Genomic DNA, 10,788 nt, shown 5'->3' on the forward strand with positions numbered 1-10,788 from the left:
CCGACACCCTCACAAGCCCATGTGAAATGCTCGTATATAGCTTAAAGACCCGCGGGCCACAATCAATCAGGCCCTTCAGAAAAGCCAGGGGGCTAAGGGCGTGGGAGGAATGAAGGTAGTCAAGAAGATCTCTGAAGGAGGGTGAGAGCCACAGCAGGAGCTGGGAGGGGAGAAGGAGGCGGCAGAGACAGCGGGAACCACTGGCTGACGCTGCTGAAGTGTCATCTTAATTATCCCTGGCAAAAGAACAGTGATTAACATCAATGACTGTGGACAACCTTTATGTAATTACTCATTAACATTTCTAAAATTGCACCTAGCTGCTACAGCAATACATGCTTTATAGATTCATCATGTTGAAGTCCAGAAAGAATCATTAGATCGTCTATGCAGACCTCTGCGCATCGCCAGCCGCTATTACACTGCAGAAATTAGCACGGAAGGCGGCTCAGCGGCTTGTGCTTGGCTTTCACGCACTTTCCAGAAAGGGCATCCGGGGATACCAAGCGATGAACAATCTGCCCCGTCCTTTGAGATGTTGTTCTAAATTGGGATCCCTCTCCTGCCCCATCCCCAGGTTAAAATCCATGCTGGCTGCCTTTCGTTTGTATTTATGGAAATGGTACCCACAGCGCGGCAGGGCTGGATGGGGACAGGAGTTCTCCGTCCCCCGTCTCCTCTGTGCAGGAAGAGAAGAGGCAGCCAAATTAGAGGCTTCTGCATTGTCCATCCATGCTCCCTCTTCAGACACGACTCCCACCTGCCAAAAGCTACCATCGGCCAAGGACATTAACAGAAGTCCTGTGAAGAATAATTTCAAATAATGGATTAATTAGAGGAAATTGTGATCTGCTTGCAAATGTCCTGCAAGCAGTAAAATGGAGCTAAGTCTTCCAGCTACACAATTCATTGCAAGCCTCTGGCTCTGCTGGGTTTTACAAGAGGAAAAGGGTGCCATTCTTCTCATCTACCGATTTTGAGAGACCAGTCCCGGTAGGATTTAACTCAGCAAAACCTGTTTATTTTCCAAAAGGAAGCTGAAAACCAAATTTTGATAGGAGCTTGTGATCAAAGGAAGACCACTAGATGACCACTCTGACCTCCTACATGTTGTGGGTGAACCCATTTCCATGCAGACACTTCCATTTCCAAAGAGGGAGAGCGCCAGGACTTTAGTTAAATTAAAGCTCTTCAGTTCTCAGAGTAGGGAGAACAAGACAGTAAATACCTCCTGGGTCTACTGCCCTTGCAGGGGACTCTCTGGAGGAGACATTACACAACCCCTCACTCCTCAAGGCAAGAAAAAAAAAAAAGCAAAAAGTCCCAGAAAAGACAAAACCACCTCATCTAATCCATGACAATCGCAAAGCACCCTAGATGTGATCCTGATTGCACGAGTATTAGTGAAAAACCAAAAATCTGTATCACGGTTGCTGAGTAACTCCCAGGGTAATGTGCTGTGGGTATTTAACTCTGGCCAGCCCTGAACCAGCATTTTGAGGGCAGAAGGACTGTAATTTGGTTACTACACACAAGGCCCAAGAGAGACTAAGGTCCCCTGGGAGCTTCGTCCCGTTCACTATTCATCCTGCGTTGCTGTTCCCGGGATTCAAACAGCCGACCAAGAAGAACCCTGCATGGCACAGGAATGGCGTATGGCTCAGGGATTAAAAAATAATGTTTCTGCTTTCACAGCTGAAGCACCGTGCTGTTATCCCGGCACCCACAGCATGCGAGGGGAAAGCTGGGGAAGAAAGAAGGGGCTCTACACTGAGATTCACTGCCCTGGGGGATCTCTGGTGCCCGAGGTGGCACCTGGGAACCAACTCTTAGTGCAGCTCCCCAGCAGGGAAATCAGGGCTGGGAACCGAAATCAGAGGCAGGAAGGACTCACAGGACCGAAGCAGTCACTCGCGATGACACGGGGAGCGGCGGGTGTACAACCCTCCCAGACGTGGCCCTGCTGCCACCAGCCCAACCGGCGTAAAGGGAAGGAGGGAAGGTGGGACTGGGTCTTACTGAGAACTAGAGAAAAAGCTGACATTATTCCCTCAGTTTTGTACGAGCAGAGCGGTTTGGGCTTCAGAAATAATCGATAGTCTTTCTGCTAGTGAAGGATTTCATTCCCAGCAGTTTCACGGAGAGTTTGAGGGGGATTATATATTTATGGTTTCCCATTTGAAAGACTTTTAGCAGGTTTACCTCGAACATATGGATCTTATTTTGATTCTTTTGTTTTAGCACTTAATGCTTATGAAATTGCCGGTTAATGACATCCATGCCCAAACCATGTTGCTTTTTCAAGTAAAATGTCTAGCAAAGGTCCGTGTTCATACTTACCACTTCTCAAGTACAGCAATGAAAGTTTTAAGAGGTTTGTTACCTACTGTGCCTGGGGGAGGGAACCGACCGAATAATGAAATTATAAACAGGGGGTTAGATTAAAGCCTCGCCAGCCCTTGCCTGTGCTGGGTCCCAAGGCAAAGTGCCCCACCAACACCAATGGGGCACCCCGGGGCTGGGAGCGGGGGGGACGCCAGGGCGATGCTCAGCCGGAGAGTGGGTCCCCTCCATCCCCAGCCCGACCTCTGCCTGACCTGCGGCTGCGGGAGGTAATGGGGTCCCTTTGATGCTGCCCGGCTGGGGGAACCCCGGGGGCACCCACCGTCGGGGGCACCCACCGCCCGGGGACACCCACCGCCCGGGGCCGGGCCGGGCGGGGCGCGGAGCGGAGCGCGGAGCGCGGAGCGCGGAGCGTGTCGCTCACGTTACCGGGCTCCGCTAATCACCCTGAGTCTTTGATTGCGCTGCACGTGGGGACGAGCCTCTCGACTTCAAAAGAGCGTGGGAAATCCTGATTAAAAGGCTTTTCTCCCCCAGTGGGATCGACACCTTCTTTGAAGCCCGTCCAAGCGACAGTGCAAACGCACCCACCGCCAAAGGACCGTATCTATATTTTAAGTGATTTTAATTTCTCTTTTCCCCCCTCTTGCTCTCTTCCCCCCTCCTCTCCTTGCAGTTTTGGAAACACCTGGTAAGTTGTAAAATGATTTACGAAGTGAAAGTGTTAAATGAGGCCACCAGCTGTAAGACTGACAGAGCTTTATGAGTTTTATTAGGTGCCCTATTATGGAAAATAAACTTTAATCCGTCCATAAAAACAGAATCTGAAAAACATATTTGCCCTTGTAGTCTGGAACACTGAAGGTATTCTTGTGAGACGCTGGGCTTTAAAGAGATTAATTTTATTGAGACAGACACAATACACCGGTAGGACTTTGATACGGGTCCGTGAATAGTCGCCTGTACCCCGCAAGGCTGTTTTTCATAGGGCTGCGACACGTTTGGACACACACCTTTTGGGCGTACAGTAAATTTCTGGCCCGATGGCACACGTCTGCCAGTTTAATCAGCCGGTATTCAATTGAAAATTAATGGCTGAGGGAGGATCTTTTTTGGGGGGGTGGTGTCAAGTAGCTCTTGATTTTTTTTATATTATTTTATTTATTGTTATTTTTTTTTAAGATAACGGTGTGTCCTTCCGATTGATTTATTTTAGAGATTTGAAGCTGGAAACAGGAGGTAAATCCTGCTGGAAGTGACTGGGACGCGCCGCCGGGTGTCGGGCGAAGGAGCCGCCGCGGTCCTGCGCGGCCGTTGCGCGGCCCTGCGCGGGCATTCACCCACGAAGATGCAGCCGCAGCCAGTGGCGTGGGAAATCGCCGAGCGACTCGTGCTTTTATTTTTCTATCGCCTTAAATGCTCTAGAGCCTGTGGCCGAAAGGAAATCGTTTACAAATTTAAATCAGAGCCTCAGACGTGATTTTTTTTTTTTTTTTTTTTTTTTTGTGCGTGCAAGGGGGGAGGTATCGATGAAGCCCGAATCAAGTTTATCCCGAGCAAGTTTTCTGACATATGGGATCCATCCAAATTTATGATTTACCCCGTGAAGGTGTGTGATTTACGGCGCATCCCCCCCCGGCGCGCTGGGGGTGCCGGGCCGGTAAACTGCTAACTAATGGCATTGTCTCCAAATGCCATCTCCAGCCGGTGCCACCCGAAGGTCCTCGTGCTGGACAACCCTTTGCCTCCCTGTAATCTCATGCCATAATCTCATGTTTCCGCCCGCCTGTGCTGGACGTGACGGATTGCTATAGAAGCCATTCAGAGGGGCCACGCTGCTCTCATGTGAAAAGTTAACGCGGGTTTGTAAAAAACTATTTTTTATTATTATTATTATTATTATTATTATTATTATTATTATTATTATTATTATTATTATTATTATTATTATTATTATTATTATTATTATTATTATTTTTACGGGAGTGGGAACACTCCGTGTTTCGGAGCTCTTCATCCTCCAGGGCTGTACGGGGGAGCTGCGGCACCCGGGATGAGGGCCCTACGCGGGAGCGGGAGCGGGAGCCTGGCTCGCGCCGTAATTCATTAGCAGGGATGAATTACCAGACGTGGCCCCGAGCTGGTGGGGATGAGCCAGTGATTATATTTAAATTCGCTATAATTGATTTGAGGAAGAGCTGCGGTGACAAGGATGAATTGATCCGCAAATTTATTGGCGAGATAAATCCCGCAGTTATCGAAAAGTCCGGGCTTCGCTTCCGGGGCGGCCGTCGGGGAGGGCTGGGGGGGTGTTATTGTTTTCCTTGGTACCGGGGACCCCTCGGCCCCTTCCATCCATCCCTGGAAACCAGCGCTGTTCCCTCCTTTCTTACGCCCCGGCTCCAGGTTTGTAACCCCGAGGTCGGGGGGGGGGGGGGGGGAGGGGGGGAGAGCCCCGCGGCTGGTATGTCCCCCGCCCCGGGTCACCGCAGCTTCCCCGGTACCCGGTGGGATACGCAGCTCTGCTGCCGGGGGGAGGGCTGGTAAGCGGCAAAACAAAACCCGGGAGGGGGAATCCGCCTTGATTCCACCACTGTACCGAGCCGCTCCTCCCAGAAAGACGCACCCCGACGTCGGGTATTGCACGACGGCTGCGGCACCGGATTAAATTCGGGTACGGAACCGGTTCCCCGCTCTTTCGCTTCGGTACCTCCCAAATCACCAGGAGCCCCCCGGCACAGGAGAGCCCAGCATCCCCCCCTAGCACAGAGCTCTCATACATCTCCAAGTACAAAACGCCGTTTATTTTCCACCCCATCGCGCAGGTGGGAGGGCCTGGGGAATAATTTAGCATGCATAAGTAGAGGTAATTTTTCTTTTATATAAATACAATATACAAAAATAAAGACAGTATTGAGATTTCCAGCAGTTTTAACGTTCATGACATAAACAGTTTTCCCCGATATATAGTAAGAACAAAACATTTCCAATATTCAGCAAAGGGAGCACGCTTCCAGGGGGCAGGGATGGGGGGGGTGGGGGTGGGGAACGGGACGGGGAGCGGCTCAAGTTTTGTCTGATTTTCAGTCAATAATAACACTGTATTCGCCGCAAATCCTCTTCCCCGCCCGGCATGCGGTGGATCCTCTTCTCCATCCCCCTCCAAAGCAGGGAGAAATGGGAACAAGGCGGGGAGCGGGGTCGGTGCCCACCGGGAGCGGCGGGGCTCCCCCTCCCTCGGGGGGACGGGCAGAGCCGGCGGCTGGAGGGAGCGGGGCGTGCGGGGAGTGGGGGCTCACTGGGGCTGCGCCGGGGCTCCGTGCCGGCCCCGGGGCTGCGTGTCCTCCTCGTCCACCTCGGAGCAGTCGGAGGAGTGATAGGGGCAGCATCTCCCGGCCGCCGCTGCCGCCTCGTCTTCTTCCTCCTCCTCTTCCTCGTCCTCGGGCTCGCTGTCGGGCAGCTCCCGCATCCTCCTCCCGCCGCTCTTCTCCGGGGCGGGCAGCAGCAGGTCCTCATCCCCCTTGTCCTCCCCGCCGCCCCCCTTCTGCTTCTCGGCCTCCTGCGCCGCCTGCTCCTTCGCCTTCTTGCTGCGCTTCCACTTCATGCGCCGGTTCTGGAACCAGATCTTCACCTGGAGTTGGGGGGGGGGGGGGGGGGAAGTGGGACACAGACACTGCCTCATCCACCGTGCCATTCACTCCTCCACCCCCATTCCCGGCAGTGTCCCCCGCCTGCCCCTCTCCCGCCGGGTCGTGGGGGGACGGGGGGACTCACCTGCGTCTCGGTGAGCATCAGCGACGTGGCCACCTCGAAGCGTTTGGGGCGGGAGAGGTACTTGTTGAGCTTGAACTGGTGCTCCAGCTCCAGCAGCTGCTGGCTGGTGAAGGCCGTGCGGGGCCGGCGACACTTCCCCAGCAGGTTGGACTGTGCCTGGGCTGGGAAAGGAGAGGAGAGACCCCGGCGGGGCGGGGGGAGCGCGGAGGTGAGTACGGAGCTGACCCGCCGCGACCGGGCATCCCCCGGGACGGAGGTAGGAAAGGGGTAGTGGGGGGGAGGCAGAAAAGACGGTGGGGCAAGGATGGACAGTTATCCAGGGGAGCACGGACCCAAGGAGGGATCTCCTCCAGCCTCTCCGTCTGCGGAGTCTCTCAGCTCGCACAGTGTCAAGGGATCCCCCCAGGAACCAAAAAAAAAAAAAAATATCTTTTAAAGAAATAAAGAAAAATATGTCTCTTGATTTCCCAAGAGCCTAACAAGTGCGAGACAATAAAACAGAGGCAGGGAGGGCGGCGAAGGGGTACCGGGCTCTCCGGGGAGCAGCAATTTGCTCCATTTAATGCTTTAGTTAAACCTGCCGCACTCTCAGCCCTCCGCCTTTAATTAAGGGGATTGCAGGACGGGACACCTCCGGCGGGCCGGGGGCCGCGCCGCTCCGCCGGCTGAGAGCGCCGGGCACCGGCCGCCCCTCGGAGCGTAAATCGGCAGCAAGGGGCGGAAAACCGTCTTTGAACGAAAAAAAAAAAAAAAAAGAAAAAAAGAAAAAAATTATCGCCGTCGTTTCCTCGTTCAGAAATAATAATGAAAATCAAGGTTTGTATTAAAAAAAAAAAATAATAAGAGACCCGGCGATGGGGAAGGGGGAGAGCACCGGGGGGGGGGGGGGGGGGGACACGACACACTGAGCCCCTTCACGGTGCCCGGACACCCCCGAAGATGCGACGCGGCCGCGCTACCTCCCAGTTCTCGAAACACTTCTGCTTATTTGGTTTAGAGAGGAGAGAAAAAAAAAAAAAAAAAAAAAAAAAATCGGAAAACTAATAAGAAAGGGCGGCTCTCGCTCCCCGGCCGCGTTTGGAGCCCGCTCGCTAAAGCGGGCAGAGAGAGAAAAGGACAGTGTCCGCTCCCGGACGGCAGCGCCGGGGAGATTTTCTCACCGCGGTGCGATTTTCCGAGGCTCCATTCTCGTTTCTCTCCGGTTATTTATTCCCCCCCTGCACCTTGTTTGAGGGGCAAAGCTCTGACAACTCTCCTAATTATTTTTTTTTCTTCCTGAATGTTCCAGTCTAAACAGCCCCAATTCGAGAGAAAACAATGGACTTTTTTGTCTGCGAATGTGTGCACAGAGTATGAAAAAGGGGGGTGGGGGTGGGGAAATCGCAATTCTTTTCCTGGCATGATTTTCGTAAAACTACACCTCCGGTATTGTTAAATCGGCCATTCCCACAGAGAGCTCACACCTCCGAAAATGATCTTTGCCTGAAACAGATGCGCGAGAGGTCCCCGCGGCGTGAGGCCTAGCGCTCCGCAGCGCGCCTTCGCTGGGGCCGCGGGGTCCTTCGGCGTTGATGCAGCATTTTCAGCCTTCCCTACTCCCAAACCTAAACTGTTCCGACTAGGTTGACTCCATGTCTATTCATTATCCCCAGGCAATGCGGAACCCTGCATTTTTTGCTAACCCCAGATCCTCCCTACCCCCGTTTGCCCAGAGGAGCCTGCTATAATTGTTATAAAAGCCCATTTCTGATAAAAGAGGAATAAAATTAAGAACGGCGGGTGGGTGATGGGATCTGCCGCCCTGCTCTTAGGAAGGGGGGGATACACAGAGACCGAGTTTTTGGGGGGACACCATGGGGCCTTCTGCCTCTGTTCTGTCCCCACCGCCCCCCGTGGCTTCTACAGCCCGTGGACGGCGGGAAAGGGAGTTCGCAACGGCAGGAACGGATTTGCCACCTTCCTATTTAACCTGCCATGAAAAACCAGGCTGTTCGGGGCCGGGAATGGTGAGGCGACCCACGCATCCCCGCTTCCCATTGCGGATCATTGTTTCCTCCTTCTAATAAAAATAAAATTAAAAATAAAAATTCGAAGTCACCGCCTGCTCAAATAAATCCGCAGCTCATTTACGCGGGGTCAGAGGAGGCGGGGGGGGGGGGGGGGGGGAAGGGTGTCTTCCCTCCGGGAAAGAGACGGCTCCCGGTAAGGCCCCTGCAGCGGGATGGAGGAACGGAGGGGACGGCGGGGCAGCGGCAGGCAAATACTCACAGCTGAAGTCGGGCATTTTGGGCAGGATCATGCCGGCGGTGGATGCTCGCAGCCACTGGTCCAGCTGGAAGGTGCCGGCGCTGAGCTTGATGGGGTCGGCGGCGGGGTGGGCCGGGTGCGCTCCCTGCACTTGCGAGTAGGGGTAGGAGAGGGCCGGGTGCTGCCCGCCCAGCGCCGAGTACCCGTACACCGGGTGCCCGTAGAGGGCCGCCTGCGCCGGCATGCCCGGCCCGCCGGGCGCCGCGGGGTGCAGTCCCAGGGCCATGCCTGCCGCCGAGGCGTGGTGATGCGGATGCGCTCCGGCTCCGGTACCGGGCAAGAAACCGGGTTTGGGGACCAGGGCGCAGTGCGCGGCCAGGAGGCGCGGCGGAGAGGGGCTGTCGGTGCGCAGGCAGTCGGTGGGGCCGCCGGCGGGATGCTCGGAGGAGGATGATGAAGAGGACGATGATGATGATGAAGAGGAGGAGGACGGGGGGCTGCCGCTCCCGCTGCTGCTACTACCGCTGCCGCCCAGCGAAGTGACCAGGGCCAGCGGCGCGCTCTGCCCCGCCGCCGCCACCGCCGCCGCCGCCGCCTTGGGGGGGTCGACAGCCAGCAGCGCGTCGATGCGGAAATTTTTGGATTTTTCCATGGGAGCGCCGGCGGGGCTGGGTCTGGGGGGGGGAACCCGCGGCGCGTTGGGCGGCCCCGGGCCGGCCGCGTCTCCCGGCGGCGGCGGCGGGCGGCAGTGCGGCCGCGCTGCGCGGCGCGCCCCTTCAAGGGCCGCAGGCGGCTCCCATTGGGCCGGCGGGGCTGCGGCCTCGCCCGCCATTGGCCCCGCCGCCCACCTGTCACGGCTGAGCGGGGGAGGCCCGCCCCCTTCCTCCCACCCGCGGGGACTCCGGGAGAGGCGGGGGCAGCGGGCGCGGGAGGGGGGGACGCTGACGCGGGCGATATGGACACAGTCCGGTGTACGGGTGGAGACCCGGCTCCTCTCCGCGGGGAGAGCCCCCCCGGGGCCGCGGGACTTGCCCGGCTCCGCCGGCCGCGGTGGCTCCCGCCGCGCGTTGGGTGACAGCGTCCCACCATTCCCGCACACGGCAAATATTTGCCGTAAACGCGCCGCCGGCCGCTTTTTAACGAGTCGGAAAGAATAAACACCTGTGGGTCAGGGAGTCAAGCCTGCCACCAACCCCCGGGTTTGTCAATAGTGTTATTAGACCTGCTTATCTAGGGCAAACAGGCCCGAACACAAACGGGAAAGAGCGGGGCGAGGGGTCGCCCTTTCGCCGGGGTCCCGTTTTCCCCCCGGGGGGGGGCGGCGGGAACCCCGCGGGGGCGGTGTGAGCGGAAGGTCAGGCTGCGGCGCGGAGCGCTGCCAAGGTAAACACGCTGCGCCGTGGAAAAGCCTTCGCCACCCCCCGGGAGAGCTGCGGGGAGCCTTCTCTCCGGTGCGGGAGGTGCCCGTGTCGCGGACCCGCCGCCGTGTCCCCTCACCCACCCCCGGGCTTCGCAGTCGGGGGGCGGCGGGGCTGAGCCCCCCCGGGGCTGCCGGTGCCAACGCTACGAGGGTGTGCTGCCCAGCCCCGGGGGTGGGAAAAATAAAAGCAATGAAAAGCGGGGAGGAAAAAGGGAAAAGAAAGGGGGGGGATAAAGAAAAACGGAGTGCAACACGGCAAAGAAAATATCCGACAGCTTTGCTTCTAGTCCCCTTCTTGTCGCTGCTCCGGGGGCAGAAGGCCCAGAGCACCTCTGCAGGGTGTGCGCACACACGCACATACGCACACTCACACACAGAGACACACGCATCCTTTGCTCTGTGCCCTTCTCTCCTGCACTGTTTTTCCTTGACATCCCTGATTGGAGCCTTCGGACATACTTGCTCACGCGCAGCTGACAGACAGACACAAGCAGGGACAGACACAAGCACGACAGACACTTAGACACAAGCAAGGCAGACACACACACAAGCACATCAGACACACAGACACAAGCACGACAGATACACAGACATAAGCAGGACAGACAGACACAAGCACGACAGACACTTAGACACAAGCAAGGCAGACACACACACAAGCACGGCAGACACAGACATAAGCAGGGCAGACACAGAGACACACCTGTACGACCGAGGCACGACCGCGCACACACGCACACGCGTGGCACAGCGGAGCCACCCGCCCGCAGACGACAACACCCGCACACCGGTGTCCCCGCAGCAGCCCCCCGGTGTGGGCGGCGCAGGGAACCCCGACGGGCGCCCGGGCACAGCCCGCACACACAGCCCGGGGACGCGTCCCGCAGACGCACCAGGCCCCCGCGCCCCCCGCTCCCCCGGGCTCCGCGGGGGGAGAGTGGGACACCGAGACGCGGGATCGTTTTTATGAACCTCTTCGGTTTTGCCGGGCCCCCGGCGGGCCC

The 10,788-nt window shown here is 56.9% G+C and overlaps 1 protein-coding gene across 1 annotated transcript; it reads right to left on the bottom strand.

Moving 5' to 3' along the window:
• Positions 1-5,638: 5,638 nt before the first annotated feature.
• Positions 5,639-9,016, bottom strand: MNX1 (motor neuron and pancreas homeobox 1; the record flags this gene model as incomplete). The annotated part of the gene is made up of 3 exons (XM_082499278.1): positions 5,639-5,974; positions 6,118-6,278; positions 8,386-9,016. The coding sequence occupies 3 exons, from the start codon at positions 9,014-9,016 to the stop codon at positions 5,639-5,641; spliced, it is 1,128 nt and encodes a 375-aa protein (XP_082355404.1).
• Positions 9,017-10,788: the final 1,772 nt, after the last annotated feature.

The sequence above is a fragment of the Vanellus vanellus genome (assembly GCF_965231255.1).
Source record: "Vanellus vanellus genome assembly, chromosome: 2".
NCBI lineage: Eukaryota > Metazoa > Chordata > Aves > Charadriiformes > Charadriidae > Vanellus > Vanellus vanellus.